The sequence below is a fragment of the Emys orbicularis genome, chromosome 10 (genome assembly GCF_028017835.1).
Source record: "Emys orbicularis isolate rEmyOrb1 chromosome 10, rEmyOrb1.hap1, whole genome shotgun sequence".
NCBI lineage: Eukaryota > Metazoa > Chordata > Testudines > Emydidae > Emys > Emys orbicularis.
In genome coordinates, this window is record NC_088692.1 from 32,151,693 (window position 1) to 32,171,719 (window position 20,027).

Genomic DNA, 20,027 nt, shown 5'->3' on the forward strand with positions numbered 1-20,027 from the left:
GGATAACAACCCTGATTCTAAACAACCCCACGCATCCAGAGCCTTCATTACACATTAGCCTCTAGAGACCAGGCCATCTGTACACTTCACAGGATCAAATGTGTGGGGTTGCTTTATTGATGCACATCTTTATACTTGCAATGAGACAGACAAGTCTGGATATGTTAAAACATGTTTGGGGCATGTCTGGACATGTCTGACTTTTTCCCATTTACAAAGTGCACCCCCATGTGGTCATTTTCTGGTAAATCACTTGTATACAATTTTAAAATCTGATCAAAAGATAAGCCCTTACCTATGGATATCATTGTATATTTTGTTTAAAGAAACGTAGTAACGGCAAGGGGGTCTTGTAGCTGTCTCTGGTTTAAAAAAAGGCAAGAAAGATTTAGGGGAAAAGTTACTGTCTGGGGAAAATCCACAGGAGTCAAAGAACTTTCTTGGCCCATGATTTGATAAGTAGAGGGCTAGCCAGTGGGTAAATTGTAGGGAGTTGTGTTTACAAGTCCCAGGGATCTACTGGACACAGAACCCTTTGGAAGCATCCTTTGATTAAAAAATGTGTTAACTACATGTTGTTTATAATCAATAGAATCAAAGGGAACATTCCTTCTGTGATTAACCTCGGGTATGTTATCAAAAACCCCATACACTATCATGTTGACTGTAGAGGGCAATGCCCTAGAAAAACAAAGCTCTGCTCTTAGGTTTCCAGTTTTAATCAGAGAATAATGATCAGTGCATTCCTGGTCAGGTTGAAGGGATACAGCAGGGGTCGGCAACCTCTGGCACGCGGCTCGCCAGGGTAAGCACCCTGGCGGGCCGGGCGAGTTTATTTACCTCTGACGCGGCAGATTTGGCCGATCGCGGCCCCCACTGGCCATGGTTCGCCGTCCCAGGCCAATAGGGGTGGCGGGAAGCGGCGCGGGCGAGGGATGTTCTGGCCTCGGCTTCCCGCCGCCCCTATTGGCCTGGGACGGCGAACCGCGGCCAGTGAGGGCCGCGATCGGCCGAACCTGCCGCGTCAGCAGGTAAATAAACTGGCCCGGCCCGCCAGGGTGCTTATCCTGGCGAGCTGCGTGCCAGAGGTTGCCGACCCCTGTTATATACAGTGTGAGCAAAGTCACCACAATGGAACAAGAGCACCTGGTCTTTTACATATTTTCCAATTGCCTGCATGAGCTGCATGTACTCCCTCACACAGTTCCTGTCCTCAAAATCAGGTTATAGAGGTTTAGCCGGCACCTTCTTGCCATCCACATATAAGGCCACAAAATTAATGTCATAATGTTTAAAGTTGAAAGGGTTTTTAGCATAATTGCCACTGATGGCATCATTATCTATAAAACCAATAACTGTCCCAAAAAGAGGTTTTCCTGGTTACTGACATGACTACCAGCTGAAATACTAAATACCTTCAAGCCTACCCTGTCCACAGGGTACCTAGCATTGGCAGTCATTAGAGCCTCTATGCAGCCCAAATGGACCCCTGAAGTAACTTTAACCCTGTGACAGGATCGGTTACAGAGAGCCCATTGGGACTGTCACCTGATGTGCTGAAATTACCTCTGAGCCCGTTTTCCCTGCCAGCTTGGGACTCCAGAACTCTGCCTTGTTGAGCCAGACACGCTAACCTGCTGCAAACAGTGAAAGTGAAAACAGCTCTGCAGGTTACCTGACTCCAGTACCCAGACACCCAGCTCCCAATGGGATCCAAACCACAAATAAATCCATTTTACTCTGTATAAAGGTTAGGGTTAGGGTTATACAGAGTACTCATAAATTGTCTGCCCTCTATAACACTTATAGAGAGATTTGCACAGCTGTTTGCTCCCCCAGGTATTAATCACTTACTCTGGGTTCATTAACAAACAAAAGTGATTTTATTAAGTATAAAAAGTAGGATTTAAGTGATTTCAAGTAATAACAGACAGAACGAAGTAAGTCACCAAGCAAAATAAAGCAAAACCAAGCAAGTTTAAGCCTAATACATTAAGAAACTGATTACAGGTAATATCTCATCCTCAGAGATGTTCCAATAAGTTTCTTTCACAGACTAGACTCCTTCCTAGTCTGGGCCCAATCCTTTCCCCTGGTACAATCCTTGTTAATTCCAGCAGACATCTCAGGTGGTAAGCAGGGGCTCTCTCATGACTGGCCGCCCCTTTGTCCTGCTCCACCCCCTTTTATAGTTTTGGCACAAGGTGGGAATCTTTTGTCTCTCTGGGTCCCCACCCCTCCTTCTAAATGGAAAAGTACCAGATTTAAGATGGATTCCAGCATCATGTGACATGGTCACATATCCTGTGAGACCCCAGCCTCCATTCTTTCTGGGCTGGCCCACATGTACACAGGAAGGTTTGCAAGTAAACAGCCATTTACAGTTCATTGATTCTGAAGCACCCTTAATGGCTTCCACTTAATATGTTTACATCAGTAATACAAGTTTATATCTAATTCTCCTAACTTCAGACATAGAAATAATACATGCAAACAAATAGGATGAACACACTCAGTAGATTATAAGCTTTGTAATGATACCTTACAAGAGACCTTTTGCGTAAAGCATATTCCAGTTACATCATATTCACATTTATAAGCATATTTTCATATTTCAAAAGACATACAATTATTTTTCAGACTTTATTTCAAAATAACCTAAATACATAAAGAACATTTTTTTCTAAAAACTAATATTTAATACTTTTGTCACACTATCTGGATTTGCTTACGGCTGTGAGTGCCAACCTCAGGGCAGACTGTCAAGAAGCAGAGCAGAGACCCCAAACTGGTTGTATATTCTATAATCAGATATCACCAACCCAGTAACAAGTGTGAACTCCTAAATCAGTATAACAGTCTTACCATGGAGTCACAGACAGTCCACTTGGGCATTCCAGTCTATTTTGCCACTCAAGCAGGCTGGACTATATGATAAATGTCAGTGGTTAATTTGTAACGAAAAAGATGCTGGGGCTCAAACAATTTTTTTTACATTCATAACTGATGCAGCAAGCCCAGCTGTGCCGAGGTTATGAACTGCCAAATCTAGAGGTGCCAGGGCTTAGCCCTGGCGCAAATTAAGCACTGATAGATGGTCACTTTTCACAAAAGATCACAAAATAGTCAGGTTACTTCCAGTCCTAAAAGACCAGTTACTTACCCCAGGTCAATTTGTACCTTATATCTCACACCAAAGACAATGTGCTTGTAGCCAACCCTATAGTAAATATCTAAGGATTTATTAACTAAGAAAAGAAATGAATGAGTTATTACAAGGTTAAAGCAGGCACTCATATATACACAAATGAGTTACAGTCTCTGGTTTCAAAAGCTGACAGAGTTGTAGTAATCTGTCAGCTCTGAATGTCTTTTAGGGCTAACCCAGGTTAACCCTAGGAATCTTTGTTTCTGTTTCATAGCTCTGGCCCTGTGAGAGTCTAAACAACAAAAGATGAAAAATTTTCTTGTCGGCTATTTTTATTTCTTTTTTCCAGATTTCATGCTGAATGGGACAAGCCCTTTTGCACATAGCCTCTTCATGGGTTTAAAGGGGCAATTAACCAAGTCTTTGTATTGTGATGTCCCACAATGGCCCATTTAGTTTTGATAGGCCTTCTTGATGGGCAGGAGATGATCCCTCCTGATTCAGTTCAGAGCAAATATGTTTTGCTTTGTATCTGTAAAAATTTAAATATTACCTTATAACATGTGATAAAGATATTATAAGTGAGGTTAATGCATGCAGCAACTTACAATAATTTTCTAAAGTCTAAACACCAAACACATTGTTATAAATCCAATACCCATCATAACCATACTAATACACAGGTGAAGCAGACTGGTTTCCAGTGATTAATTTGTCAGTGCTTGGCTGAGGCCTAAAGCCATGGCAAGAGCAGGCAGTCCTGGTCGGCCAGCATCATAAACTTTATTTCAAAAAATGAATAAAGATTATTTTTTCTCTAAAGAGATTTGTTAACATGTTTGTGTTTTAAAACTTATTCCTTTAGTGCAGTTTTAAAACTCTCTTTTCTGACATTTTTCCTTTACCACTTTGTGATAATCCACTTTATTTTGTAAATTAACTAAAAACCTATAAAATTATTTTTCTCTAAAAGTGTGTAAAAAACCCTATTTTCTTCTAACCTTAATATGTAAAAAAACACACATACAAATCACCCTAAGTTCCCCATAAATATTTTTTCAAAATGGCCAACCACACCAAAAGCGTGCAGGTCCAAATAGTAGGACATAAACCAGAAGGGGGCTGGGGTGGAAACCGGTCAAAATTATATGGTGAAGAATTCTATAAAGGTCTTAACTACTAACATCTTTATCAATGACCTGGAAGAAAACATAAAATCATCACTGACAAAGTTTGCCATTGACCCAAAAATTGGGAGAGTGGAATCTTTGTGGACAATCACTCTAAGGGCTGAAAGCTTTCCTTCAGCAGAACCCTTAATTCTGCCTTGTAGTGACACCATGCAAAAGACATACAATTATGATTTAAGGATTTTAGTGTTGTAGACTGCAATTAGATTAAACTGATGCTTTTTAAATGACACATTAGATGTTTTCATTTTTGACCCTTTTGGTGTCACTTTTAACCACTTCCAAATACTCTAGTTAGCCATATACATTATAATGGGTTTTGCTTGAATTAGTAAGTATTGGTATTGAGCTGCCAAAACTATGGCAATTGAGTCCACTTTCATTTAGACTCACATTTGATCATGACAATGCCACAGCAGAAGTCAATCTGTACCTGGGAACAATTAATATGATAGTCGTTTGTCTCCATATTCAAGCTTTCATAAGGTTCAAAATCATCAGAGTACTCCGGAGGAGGTGAAATGCAGAGTCTAGAGCCACTTTCTGTTTTAATCTGCACAGGTTTCTATAAAAAGAAACAAACAAATCACATCTTTCTTCTGTTATTAGCACACTAAGTATGTAATTATCACATGCTTCATACAATGTTATATCCATGCATATTAGATATAAACTTTCAAATGTAACTGGAAAAATATTCCTTCCCTAAGTTTAAAGGGATACCATTAACTTAAAAATACTCTCCCATCTGAAATTTTATCTAATTTTGTTATAAGTATTAGCAATGGCTGCATTTGCACTATAGAGTTGAATCAAACGGATTGCACCAATGTAAGTAGCAATGGTGCAGTGTCTCCACATTAGCCATCCTGCTCACAATGCATTGGTTAAAAGTGTGAACCTGATTCTTGGATGTGTAAGCAGGGGAATATCAAGTAAGAACAGGGTGGTAGCATTACTTCTGTATTGTCAATAGGGAGCCTATTCTTGGATACTGTGTCCAGTTCTGGTGTGAACACTTCAAAGAGGATGTTGAAAACATTAGAGAGGGTGCAGAAAAGAATCCCAAGGTATTAATCAAGGTTGGGAAATCATGCTTTATAGTGACAAACTTAAAATGCTCAATCTATTTAGTTTACCCAGGAGTAGGTTAAGTGGCGACTTGATCATGGTCTACAAGTACCTACAAGGGGGAAGGGGGAAGAAATTTTTGATAGCAGAGGGCTCTTTAATTTAGCAGACAAGAAAGATAAGACGATCCAATGGCTGGAACTTAAAGCTAGACAAATTCAGATTAGAAATAAAGTACAAATGCTTAACACTGAGGGTAAACAACCATTAAAGCAGTTATGTAGGGATGCAGTGGATTCCCTATCATGTGAAGTTTAGTGAACTCCTATCTTCACTTTATTTTTAAATACCATTTGACCTCACAGGAGAAAAGCAGCTTCCCGAAAAGAAAGTAATGGAACAGACTGCTAGAAACCTACTAGTTGCGGACTGACACAGGAGGCACTTGTGGTTTGTTGGTTTGTTTGTTTGTTTTCAGGATTAGATTTGCTTAACAATTTAAATCTAAACTTACAACCATTTATCTCATTTATAACAAGTTACTTAAGCTCATTACATATCAAAGGCACTTAAATAGAAAAATAGTGTAATATGTTGGAATAGCTCGATGCTTTGCACAATTCACATGTATGAAATTACAAGCACAAATAGGATTTAAACTATGTTCTGTACAGTCCTCAACTTTATTACACACTATAAACTTCAAATGCATAAGGAAATTTTATAGCCTGAACCAAGGAATGACTAATGATGTTAGGGCTACTTGTACTTAAAGTTAAGCATGTGCTTAAGTGCTTTGTTGGTCAAAGTCTAAAACTCATTACTTTTAGAGCCAAATTCCTCCTAGCCTTTCCACAGTTACTGGGGAAAAGCAGAGTACAGAAGCTACATTTAGTGTCCAAACTCTGTGTGCCATATAACTGAGCTCCATTAGGGTTCTCTGTCAAATTGCAAGAAGCCACCACCCAAACAGCTCTATGTAGATGTATTCCAGCTATCTCCAAAGGAGGAAACTAAATTAACAAGGGACTTCAGACTATAAAGTTGATATAAAGTTCCCATATGGTGATGGGACTGATATAATGCTTAGTCTAGAACAGAGGTTCTCAACCTTTTTAGGCTCAGAACCCATTTGTAAATGTTTATGACCTGTTGTGACCCAGTAAATAGTCCGGGGGCAGAGGCACTGGGGTGGTTTCAGTTGGATCCTGCCCCTGTGGGGGGTTGGATCCTGCCAAGCACTCACCCCACAGTGGTGGCTCCTGTGCTGTGGGGCTATTTGGGCTTGGCTCTCCACTCCGGGTGTTGCAACCTCTGGGGTTTCAGCATCACTCAGGTTTGGCCCCGCCCCTGACTGGACCAAATTTGTGAGTGGAGCTGTGACCTGACTCATGGGGTTGCAGTGTCACTCATTCAAATTTTGCCTACCCGGGCTCCTGTCATCACAATATCTGGGCCAAACCCGAGTGGTGCTGGGACCCCAGAGGTTGTAGTGCCTGGAACAGGGAGACGAGCCCAGCCACCTCCTTGGGATGGGAGCTGCCATGTGACCCTTTGAAACATTGTGGCGGCCCAATTTTGGGTCCCGACCCCCGGGTTGAGAAACCCTGTCTAGGCTGCTCAGCTATCTTACTAGACATTTTAGAGGAAAAGCCTGTCAAGTCTTTAGATCAGAGAAACTACTCTATGGGAAAATATGCTAAAGGTGTCCCTGTACCTACTGACAGTGTCAAAATAATAATAAAATGAATAAACAATTTAAAAAAATTATGGGCCAAATGTGCAAAGTGTGATGAACAGATACAAGGTCTGGTAGTAAGAAAGAAACAGTTTAGAAATGCATACTGCTGATGACAAGGATGATATATATATATAAAAAAACAAAACATACAGGTGGCTCCCTAGGGAGACTGTTAGTTGTGGCCTATCACAAGATAATAGATTACTAGCAATATTGTATCATTTCAGTATAACACAATACTGAACATTTTGCTGAAAGTATAAACCTAATAAGGAAAAAGTTTGGTTTCTAAAAAATGTCTAGCAAGCTGCTCTCTGTGGTTGGATTTAATTTAGTTCAAGTAATGTTCCTTACGTAGGATCTGATCCTGTTCCCATTAGTGGTAAAACTCCCAGGAATTTCAATGAAACAGGTGCATGTACTATATTTTGAAGAAGCATGGTCTAATATTATCGTACAAAATTGATATACCAAAAATGAAGACTGAAGAAATTTCTTAAGGCAAGTCACTGCTTGAGCGAGACATGTACAGTTATCAAGTTTATATCTATATGAATGATTGAAATCAGTTATTTCAATCATCTTGCTTTAAAATCAGTCCAGCCTGGAATTGTAAAATTTACAAATTTGACTAATTCTATAGCCTATTCACACAGGAGGTCAGACTACATGATCACAATGGTCCCTTCTAGCCTTAAAAATCTATGAAAATAAGCAGAATAAGTCACTGAAGGAAGATAATATAGCGGGCACACAAACATTACGTTCATTCTTCCACAAACTGGTTCCTGCAGCAATACGTTCTTTTTTCTCCCTGGTCTAATCAACAGTCCCTTTTTCTGCTGTTCCCCACCCCCTTTCCCCCAATAACATGAGGTGGAAATCACGTTCCCTATTCTTTCCATAGGGATCCTATTAAAAATATTAGCTGTCTGGGGCATGCACACTTCCTCTGAACCATGCCATAGCTACTGCTGCAACCAGTGGTAGGGAGCAGCCATATTTATCCATCTTGTCAAACCCAAACTTCCAGAGCAATTTTGTAAAATGTCATCGATCAAGACATCTTACTGCACACACAGTGTACTGAATTCTGATAAACTGATCACCTACGAGATTTTTTTTTTAATACTTTTTTCCCTGTGGAGTAAACAAGTGCGGGGCTGACGGCCACTGTCCTCCCATGGGGAAGCAATATCCACTCCCAGTACATGCTGCTTTTTTTCTTTAATTCAGGAATGTAAGAATTCCCTACTGACTACGGCTCAGGCTAGAGGAACTGCACAGTGTGTCTCCCTGTGTAACACTGCAGAACTAAGAGCTGTAGTTAGGGTCAGGAAAGGGCCTCCCAACAAACTTGTTGCTGCCCCAAACAGTTCACCAAGGATGCATTCTTCCCTGCCACGCCATACCTGACACCATCCTTTACGCTGGATTTTGCTTGGTGCAGTCTGCGTGCTGCGTCCTTGCAGTTCAATTTCTTTTACTTGGGCTGCTGTACCAGAATCTGAAACAGGAATTAGGAACAATCTCATTGAAAACACATATCCTCCTTGGAGTTATTTCAGAATGTTTATAAGTCTCCCCAGGTCTGAGACACTTTTTTGATTCCAATGTCACACAAAAAGATAAACACAAGTGTGATGCTCCCTGGGGGTACCCAGGTTTGTGAGGAACCACGCTACCACCTGCCCTTAGCATGAGTGAACCTTGTCTGTGCCTGCCTGGGATCAGTGCCCTGATGCCACCTGCTACCAGCAACATTAGCAACTACCTCCACAGGCTCCACTCTCTCTTTACAGGTTAGTGACAGGCACACACCAACCCAAGAGTCTTTCAAGTATCCCCTGTAGTCTTCAGTCCCTGCCCAACTGGACACTCACAGAATTACCAGGCCCACTGATCCCAAAGGAACAGTATACCACTGCTTAATAGTTCACCTTGGAACACAGCTTTGCTTAGCACACACCACTTAGATTTGTTTATAGCAAAAGTATGTATACGTTTATTGAACAAAAGATAGAGATTCATAGGACAGCACACAGAAATTTGGAAACAAAGGGTTACATATAAAATTGGGTCTTTATAGGTCCCTCAGCCGGACATCAATTCTGGGCAAGATAGTGAAGTGGCTGATATGGGACTCCATTAATAAAGAAAAGGAGGGTAACACAATTAATGCCAATCAACATGGGTTTATGGAAAATAGATCCTGTCAAACTAACCTGATTTTTTTTATGAGCTTACAAGTTTGGTTATAAAGGTAATAGTGTTGATGCAACAGACTTCTGTATGGTGTTCGACTTTATACTGCATAACTTTTTAATGTAAATAAAGTACAACGATATAAAATTAACATAGAACACTTTAAATGGATTAAAAACTGGCTAACTGATAGGTCTCAAAATGTAACTGTAAATGGGGAATCATTATCGAGTGGGTCTGTTTCCAATGGAGTCCCACAGAGATCAGTTCTGGGTCATATGGAATGTAACATTTATCAATGACCAGGAAGAAAACATAAAATCATCACTGATAAAGTTTCCAGATGAACCAAAACTTGGGGCATGGTAACAACGAAGAGAACAGGATCTGGATTGCTTAGTAAACTGGGCACAAGCAAACATTATGCATTTTAATATGGCTAAATGTAGATGTATACATCTAGGAACAAGGAATGTAGGCTATACTTAGAGGATGGGGGACTCTATCCTGGGAAGCAGTGACTCTGAAAAAGATTTGGGGGGTGTGATGGATAATCATCTGAACATGAGCTCCCAGTGCAATTCTGTGGCCAAAACAGCCAATGCAATTCTCAGATGCACAAACAGGGGAATCTTAAGTAGGAGTAGAAAAGTCATTTTACCTCTGTATTTGGCAATGGTGTGACTGCTGCTGGAATACATTGTCCAATTCTGGGTGCCCACAATTCAAGAAGGATGTTGATAAATTGGGGAGGGTTCAGAGAAGAGCCACGAGAATGATTAAAGGATTAGAAAACATGCTTTGTGGTGACAGACTGAAGGAACTCAATCTATTTATCTTAACAAAGAGAAGGTTAAGGGGTCACTTGACCACAGTCCATAAGTATCTATATGGGCAACAAATATTTAATAATGGTCTCTTCAATCTAGCAGAGAAAAGTATAACATGATCCAATGACTGGATATTGAAACTAGACAAATGCAGACTGGAAATAAGGTGTAAATTTTTATCACTGAGAGTAATTAACCATTGGAACAATTTACAAGGATCATGGTGGATTCTACATCACTGGCAATTTTAAAATCAGGATAGGATGTTTTTTCTAAAAGAGCTGCTCTCTGAATTATTTTGGGAAATTTCTCTGGCCTGTGCTATACAGGGGTCAGACTAAATTATTACAATATTCCCTTCTGGTCTTAGAATCTATGATTATCTCTGGACAATCCTGATCCCCAGGACATCCCCTCCCAGGGGTCTTCAGAGTTCCTCACCAGGTCCTCTACGTCCATGGTGTCCACCAGCTGGGACCTGCATGGGGCTATGCTGTGGCATTGGTCAGTTCATTAACTGTAAATAGTTTGGTGGATAGGGCGAATGCAGTGGACATAATATACCTGGACTTCAGCAAGGCTTTTGACACAGTCCCACATGACATTCTCATAAATAAGCTGGAGAAATGCGGGCTTGGCAGAACTATCATTAAGTGGATACATAATTGGTTAAACAACCGCAAACAACGAGTAACAATTAATGGAACTATGTCAGACTGGAAGGAGGTCTCAAGTGGGGCTGCACAGGGATCTGTTTTGGGTCCAGAGTTATTTGACATCTTTATTAAAATGACCTAAGTGTAGGAATAGAGAGCATACTGATCAAATCTGCAGATGACACAAAGCTATGGGGCACTGCAAACATTTTGGAGGAAGGAGCTAAAATTCAAAGGGATCTTGATAAATTGGAGAACTGGGCTATAGACAACAAAACAAAATTCAACAAAGACAAATGTAAGGTGCTAAATTTAGGGAAGAAAAACCAAATGTACAAATGCAGAATGGGGGATAACTGACTTGGCAGCAGCACTGCTGAGAAGGATCTGGGAGTTGTGTTGGATCACAACCTCATCATGAGTCAGCAATGCGATGCTGTTTCAAAAAAAAAATGCAATTTTAGGTTGCATTAGCAGGGGCATAGCATGCAAGTCATGGGAGGTGACAGTACTGCTTTATTCAGAGCTGGTTATGCCTCAGCTGGAGTACTGTGGCCCATTTTGGTCACTAATGTATAGAAAGGATGTAGAGAAACTGGAAAGAATCCAGAGGTGAGCAAGACAGATGATCAGAGGGATGGAATGCAGGCCATATGAGCAGAGGCTGAAGGAATTAGGTATGTTTAGTTTAGAAAAGAGGAGATTAAGGGGGACATAATAGTGGTCTTCAAATACTGGAAAGACTGCCATAAAAAAGATGGAGAAAAGTTGTTCTCTTTTGCCACAGAGGGCAGGACAAGAGGCAATGGGTTCAAACTACAGCATAGCAGATTTAGATTAAATCTCAGGAAAAACTTTGTAACTGTAAGAACAGTAGGCAATAAAACAGACTACCTAGGGAGGTCCTGGAAGCTCCTTCACTGAAGGTTTTCAAAAGGAGGCTGGACAGTCATCTCTCTTGGATGGTTTAGCCACAACAAATCCTGCATCTTGACACGGGGTTAGAATAGAGGACCCTTGCAGTCCCTTCCAACCCCATGGTTCTATGATTCTATAATTACCCATTTGCCAAAAGGCAGGCCAATATTGGCCAATTATCACAGGGTCTGCTAATTTTTCGGCTAGTGCTACCATGATCAAATCAGTATGGGTCCCCACTGTCAGTTCCAGTCATCTGCATGTGCACACTGCAAAGAAATTGTCGTCGTCCCCCACCCACCACAAGGTGATCCTCTCACCCAGCAGGGTGGCTTTCACCATTTTTCTACATCCGAGTCTACAATCCCTAGTATCTCCTTTTCTTGAACCCCTACCAGGACCATCAACTTGGTGCTGCCTTCATATGAGCCTTCTCTTCTGCTGTCCAAACCCAGACATATTTGCATTCCCTCAACAAGCACTCTTTCTTCATTTTCCTCTACTGCCCACAAGAGTAACAGGCTACCAGGCTCATCCTGATGAGCTCCTTCTTGGCAGACAGCAGGTTTGAGCCATGAATGGGGCCTATGTCCTAACACAAGGGCTCCAGCCCAGTTGTTTGTGTGGACTGAATTAGATCAAGCAGGTCTTGGTGCATTGTGGCACTGAGGAAGTTGCAAGGTTTTAGGAGACAGGGTAGTTCTTGGCTGGATCCGTGCACTCTTGGTAGTATTCCTCCTTTCAGGAAAAGGTGTCAGCTTTTCCCTTCCTGGTACCTGGGAGAGAGGTGATGACGAAGTCAAACCGAGAGAAGAATAATGTCCACCTGAGCTGTCTTTGGTTCAAGGCCCGAGCCTTCCACAGATATTCAAGGTTCCTATGGTCCGAAAAGACTTGCATTGAGTGTCAGGCTCCTTTGAGGTGATGGTGCCACTCTTCAAAGGCTGCTTTAATTGCAAGTAGTTCTTTATCCAATATTTCATAATTTCGTTTAACAGGGGTAAATTTTTGGGAATAGTAGGCTCAGGAGTGCAAGATTTGCTGTGGACCATGCCTCTGGGAGAGTATCACTAGAGGCATCAGCTTCCACTATGAATGCCTGGGTCCAGGTGTGCTAGAATGAGGGTGCTGGTGAATGCAGCCTTGAGTTGTTCGAAAATATGGTGAACTTCAGGTGTCCAAACAAACTTGGCGGCATTGCGGAGGAGGTTGGTTATGGGTGCTATTTGCCCTGAGAAGCTGGGATGAATCATTGGTAAAAGAAGCAAAGCCCAGGGAGTGCTGTAACTCCCAGGAGGACCAGGGCAGGGTCTAGTGACAGACGGCCTCCACCTTCTGGGGGTACATCTTAACACCCTCTGTGGGGAGGATGTAACCCAAAAATTCTGTAGAGGACTGGTCAAAGGTACATTTTTCCAACTTTGTGAACAGGCGATGCTTTTGTAGTCTTTCCAGGATGAAATGAACGTGATAACAATGCTCCTCAACACATACTTGTGTTTTTAGACATCAAGATAGATAGATGACTAAATACTGATCCATGATGTCTCTAAATATGTGTCATTCACAAAGTGTTGAGAAAGGTTGCAGGACCATTGGTCAACCTGAATGGCATTACTAAATATTTGAAGTGCTCATAGCAGGTTCGACATGTGGTCTTCCATTCGTCCCTTGACATGATGTGCACTAAGTTGAAGATTTTGGCAGACTGCACATGATCTTCTAATTCTGAGATTAAGGGCAGAGGATACCCGTGTGACGTTGCACCCCATAATGCTTTATGGGAATATGCTCATGAATGTATATATGACATAACTGGAATATGTTTTATGCTACATATGCCATGTAACATATCTCTATAAAGGTTATGATCTACTGAATATATTCATCCTATTTGTATGCATGTGTCATTGTTGTATTTGAAGTATGAATATTGGCTGTATACTTGTTTGATTTTAAATAGCCTTAGTAAAGCATTTGGTCAGCTTCTTTAGAAAGGAATTTGCAAGTTAAGTGCCCAATCAAGAAGCACTTAACGGACAATGGATCTTGGAAGGCTCCAATCCACATAAGAAGTCTACATGAGGACGTACAAGGTAGCATGTGAACCATGGCTGCTACCTGTAAGTTCTGAGTCATGCATGGACATGTGACTTACCCATGTGACTCCAAAACTCCATCTTGGAGCTGGAATTCTACACCGGGGAGGGGGGTAGGGGAGCAGTAATCCACCTACAAGTGAAAGTCTATTTAAACCCCTGGGAGACCGTTCCATTTTGTCTTCAGCTGGCTCAAGAGATAGCCTCTCCACCCCCAAGGATACCTGACAGAAACTGGAACAAAGAACAGTAACTACAGAAGGTCTGAGTGATTGCTGGACCCAGACTAGAAGGAGACTAGTCTGCAAAAGGAAGCTTACTTGAATATCTCTGAGGGCGAGGTTTTATCTGTATTCAGTTTTCTTACTGTATTAGGCATAGATTTGCGTGTTTTGTTTTATTTTGTTTGGTAATTCACTTAGTTCTGTCTGCTATTACTTGGAACCACTTAAATCCTACTTTCTGTATTTAATAAAATCACTTTTTATTTATTAATTAACCCAGAGTATGCATTGATACGGGGGGGGGGGGGGGGAGGGCGAGGCAAACAGCTGTGTATATCTATCAGTGTTATAGAGGGCGAACAATTTATGAGCTTACCCTGTATAAGCTTTATACAGGGTAAAACGGATTTATTTGGGGTTTGGACCCCATTGGGAGTTGGGCATCTGAGTGTTAAAGACTCTTCTTAAGCTGCTTTCAGTTAAGCTTGCAATTTGTGGGACGTGGTTCAGACCTGGGTCTGTGTTTGTGGCCAGCAAGTGTGTCTGGCACAGCCAGGCAGGGCTCTGGAGTCCCAAGCTAGCAGGGAAAGCAGGGGCAGAAGTAGTCTTGGCACATTAGTTGGCAGCCCCAAGGGGATTTCTGTGATCCAACCCGTCACAACCCGTTTCAGATCTTTACATGGTTTAGAGCCCACAAATCTACGCAAAGGCATAGTGTTTCGTCCTTTTTCTTGACAAAAAAGACTGGAGCCTCTGCTGGTGAGGTGGAGTGCCGGATGAAGCCCTTGGCCAGTTTTTCATGGATGTATTCATGAAGGGTTGCCAGTTCAAACTCGGATATTGCATTTATCAGTCCATAAGGGATCTTCACCCCGGGTTGCAGATTTATAGGGCAGTCATAGTTTCAGTGCGGAGGCAGCAAGTCCTCATTGTTCTTTTCAAAAACGTTTGCGTAATCCCAATGCTTTTCAGGGAGATGGGGACTGAAGCTTGGCAGTAATTCCTTCTGGCTAGCTGCCGCCATCTGGAGTTCCCCGATAGGTGCTGTCACTTCTGATTGGCAGAAGCCCAGAACCCTCTGCCAGGTGGCAGCACGAGGTCCTTGGGTCACAGTAACACCCTGCCTTCCTATGCAAGGTGGCATACTGCATTCTGTAAGTGAATCTCAATCAAGAGATGATCAGGGAAGCTGTGAGTTGAAACCAGTCACGAACAGCATGTTATGTTAGGGAACAAATTTCCTATTTACTCCAAGAAGTCCAGTTCACATGTTTTCACTTCAAATCTGTTTGCCGTATGAATCAAATATACCATGGAGAATCTGTTTCATCCCGCCAATATGCCTTTCACCCCAAATTAGAAGCTGCACATTTGTATGCCTTTATTAATCAAATAAACTGGCTCTCCATAGGTGGACAATGTCTCCTGTCTATTGTAAGCCCTAAAGAAGTGGTGAGATTTCAAATAAGATTGTATTTCGCCTTCTGTTCTTTAATATAAATAACTGAAAATTATTTTAATGAGTCTACACTTTTTAGTGAGACCTCAAGAAATCGTATTTTGGATTTTAACTAATGCTATCTGCATGCTCTCCTTTGTAAGTCTAAGCAAACTAACCTAAGAGATTTAAAGCAACACACAATAAAACAATAACTTTAAGCAACTGCTTGATATTTTAAACTTGTCCCTTTCAGACCAAACCATTCAACAGCAGGGAAAACATCCTTAAAAGTGCCTTTAAAACAAGAGTATCCTTACTCCTTGAAGGAATACTTGAAGTATAATAAATGTGGTAGAGATACTAAAGAACTGAAGATTGAAGATCATAAGTAAATATAAGAAGAAATCTTCGTTATTTGTATTGTTACGTGGTAGAACATCTGAGCCTCAACCCCTAGACTATGACAATTGCTTGCAAGACTATCTTTTGTATCCAGTTACTGCCTAAAACATTGGTTGTACCAAAGTTTTACTGAACTGCTGATTGTATATGGATATAGTTCTGGGTGAATGAATAAATTGTTGATTGGTTAAGAATAACCAAACATCCTGATTTTAGAAATACTGTCCCAGGTAAAAATTGACCTGAGAAGAACCTAGCATTAAAATTACTAAGCTAAAGCTCCCTGGACTCAATAAAAAGAGGGTAACGTAATTAAATTTCATTCTGATATTGGCTATAACACTTATAAAATTGGCAAATCTAGTTTGTTAGATTTCACTTTTAATATCTAAATGGCACCTCAGCAAACTCATAAAATCAACCCTCATTCATACTTATACCTTTATCAACCAAACTTGTAATCTCCTCAATAAATGAAATCAGGCTTATTTGACAAGATCTATTTTCATCGAACCATGTTGACTGGCATTAATTATTGCTGTCAGGCTACTCATCCTGCTTGCCATTTTTAAATATTGACACATTAGTATTCTTCCAGTCTCCTGGAATTTCCCCATCATTACAAGATTTATTAAAAATTAACCTCAGTGACCAGAGATTTTCTTCTACAACTCTAAGTGGTGAATGGGGTGTGTGTCCAGTGGCCGGCAATGGGGATGGGTGTGCAAGGCTGATGGCGGGGCAAAGATGCAGCCCATGGGACTGGCTGCTCCCCCCCTTCTGGTCCTTCAGCGCAGCCCTGGCTGCATGCCGGCTCCTGGCCAGCAGGGCCCCGCCCCCCGTTCTGTTTCTGGCTGGCACTGGCGGCGAGCTGCAGTGGCTGGTGAGTGCAGAAAGGTGCCAGGCGACGGTTGGTTATGTGTTGCCTCTGCTGCCCACCCATCGGCCCTTTACGTGCTCCCCCTCTCACTGTCCTCTCTCTGCTTTGCCCCTTCTCCCCCCATCCCTCCCCAGCCCTGCTGCTCTTCCATATCCCTCATGGCGGGGCGCTTCCTGCTCCCAGTGCTGTGCGGAGGAGCACTCGGATCACCAACAGCCTGACCGGCAGGCTCCATCCTTCCCCCACTGCCTCTGACTTGGCTGGGGCTCCAGGAAAGCCCAAGACCCTCCTGGGGCACTGGCCAGGTGGAGCCAAGCCCTGCATGAGCGGGCAGGAAGGGGCAAGCTGCTTTCAGACATACAGGAGTGGGGCCGGGGAGAAGAGATGAGCTCTGCAAAGACACAGGGCAGGTCATTCCTTCTCCCTCTCCTTCTCCCCTGCAGCTGGAAGTAGATCCCGTCCCTTCCCTCCCACACAGTGCCAAAAGGCTGCTGCTGGCCACATTCTGGTGTGAACCCTGGCAGAAATCTGGGGAGCAGGGGCATGTGACCCATGTGTTCCTCGGGAAGACATGGTGCCAGGTACCAGAAGAGGCTGGTCTGTCTCAGGAGCCCAGACAGGCATGGAGGGTGGAGAACGCCGGGCAAGGAGAGTCTGGTCAGTCGGTCACCCCTCCCTTGTGTGAGAGAGGTGTGAGAGAGGTGTGTGTGTGTGTGTGTGAGTGTGTGTGTGTGTGTGTGTGTATGACCCCTCCCTGTGTGAACCCTACAGCCTTAAAGATAAGAAGGTAAATAAAAAGAATCAAGCTACCCAGTATTTCTTTTTAAGAGGGTCTCAGTCAACCTGATGTTAATTTGAACATTTGTACTGCATAGTTCTGATTGATTGCCATTGAACTCGCTTGAATACGAGTAATTTTACCAGGTGTCCCCTATTACTAATGGACTGCAAAGTATTCCATCATCCTCAAGTGATGTGAGTGCACCATCCTGCTTTTTTCAAATACAGAACAGAAATATTTATTGAACACTTCTGCCTTTTCCTCTCTTTCTCTCTCATACACACACACACACACACACACGTGTGCCATACCTTGATCTGAATTGACCAACACTTGAATGATTAGGGCATAAGGACAATGGCCTACTAATGGATATGGCCTACCTCTAGAAGAGAGATTGTAGGAGGTTTGAGGCCTACGAATTAAGACTGGCACACCTGCCTTACAGTGAGACACTTAAAGAGCTCAATCTATTTATAGCTTATCAAACAGAAAGTTAAGAGGTAACTTGGTACATAAAAAGATTTCTGATAGTAGAGGGCTTTGTATTCTAGCAGACAAAGGCATAATGATATCCAATGGATGGAAACTGAATATAGACAAATTCATAGGAGGGTAAAAAAAGAGAAAAAAGCAATATTTGGTTACAACTATGTTGGTTTCAACTTAGCAAACTTGAGCTCCAACTGTGTTACATAACTTCAGCCTGGTTACGAACATGTTTAAGATCCAGTTTACATTAAATACTGGATCTGGCTGGGGCTCCACTGAGTTATAATCAGGCTTCCTGTTAGGATTGTATCTGTAGTGTAGTATAGGCATTAGTGCTTTGATGAAGGGGTGCCACGGAGCCTCATTTTCACCACATTCAGCTAGCACTGTCTTACTACCCTTACTCCCTCACAGCTCACCTTCCTTAAAATCCAGTAGCCATGCCGATAGCTTACACGTCTAATAAGCGAAGGTTTAAAATGGTGACTGTAGTAAGATATTGAGTAACTATTACTTTTAACTCACCATTTATCCTTGCAGTCTGCAACCCACATCTAAAGAATTCTTGAAAACTGGGTTTTCTGCGATAGTTTCTTGACTCTGAATTAGCTCCATTTAGATACAGAGAAAATCCTTGTTCTAAATGCTCTAGTTTGATTTGCATGGGGTCCTTTCTTTTCAAATGTCTCAATATCCTAAAATAGAAAGGACAGTAATTAATATGATCTTCAGAGAACTATCTATGAATTAACGATAGATATATACTGCTGGGTTGTGGAGTACAAGAACATATTCACAATCTGAATCATAAAAGCTTTCAAGGCATAACCGCCAGGAGCTATTCTATCTGTGCAGTGCTTTTATAGTTACAGACATTGTGACACCTATATTAAGGCTGCCCAAGCATTTCCATTCTAACAGATCATTTTATATTTTTAGCTGAAATTTAGAACATTTGCGCTAAACTCAGGAAGCAATTTATTTCTGAAACTTTCACCGAAAACCTTTTTTTTTTTTTAAATGGTTGAGCTGTTTTCAAGAATAGACAAACAAAAAAAAGTCAAAATTTTGTGACTTTAAAAATAAAAAGCTTTAGTAGTTCTGATAGAGATAATGGAAAGCTAACATTTGGCGGAGAAATCATCCCAAGTTCCATGAGGTTTTTTCCAGCAGTCCAGTATCGGTTTGGATTCAGCAAAGTTGAGAGTTCAGTAAAAACATATGTGGCATGTGCATTTTATATACAATAAAACTAATTGACAGTGCTCCACTGGCAGTGTGTATTACACAGTACTGCAACCCTGAAAGCTCAGAAATCATGAGTCAGACCTTCCCCTCCCACCCGCCGAAATCATGCTGTTGTCCCAAATGAGAGATTTTTTAAAAATCAGTCATGTTTTTTGTTCTGTCTTCTGATATTTGAATTCCTCCTGCCCACTCCAGTGTGTGTGCACAACATGTACAGTCTTGCCAACGCTTGCACATTTATAGTGAATAAGGCAATTTTGTCCCCTGCTGAAGGACCTCTTGCTAAAGAACCCAACTGAGATCAGGGCCTGTAATGGGGACTACAAAACCCATACTGAGCTTAGGCAGGAGAGGAGTGTGACGTTCCCCTGGTGTTATCTGGACCGGTGATCTGCTAGGTCACTCCAACCCTCGACTCTGGGAGCCAGCCTTACCCTGCTCCGCTGTGAGAACCCCCACCCCCGGGCTATTCACGCACAGCCTCTAGCATGTAAGCTGCTCCCAGCTACGTGAGTGAGCACTTTTGGCCAACCGCTGCTTGGATTGTGCAACCAAATGACGCTAGCCAATATCTCCGATCCCAGACACAACCCTAGGAACCTCCATCTTGCAGTGTCCAGTTATGCCTGCTGGACGCTGCAAGCTTGTATGAGTTGGTCAATTTAACAAAGAAATTGATATGTGCCAGGCTTGTTATCCCA

General features: G+C 42.0%; 1 protein-coding gene across 1 annotated transcript in view; it reads right to left on the reverse strand.

Annotated features, from left to right (window-relative positions):
* Positions 1–20,027, reverse strand: part of KATNIP (katanin interacting protein) — a 201,618-nt gene that overhangs the window by 162,152 nt on the left and 19,439 nt on the right. Inside the window, exons 3-5 of the mRNA XM_065412567.1 lie at positions 18,604–18,773; positions 8,563–8,657; positions 4,772–4,903 (exon numbers count right to left, since the gene is read on the reverse strand). Of these exons, the coding sequence (XP_065268639.1) occupies positions 4,772–4,903; positions 8,563–8,657; positions 18,604–18,773 (397 nt within the window). The remainder of the gene's footprint in view (positions 1–4,771; positions 4,904–8,562; positions 8,658–18,603; positions 18,774–20,027) is intronic.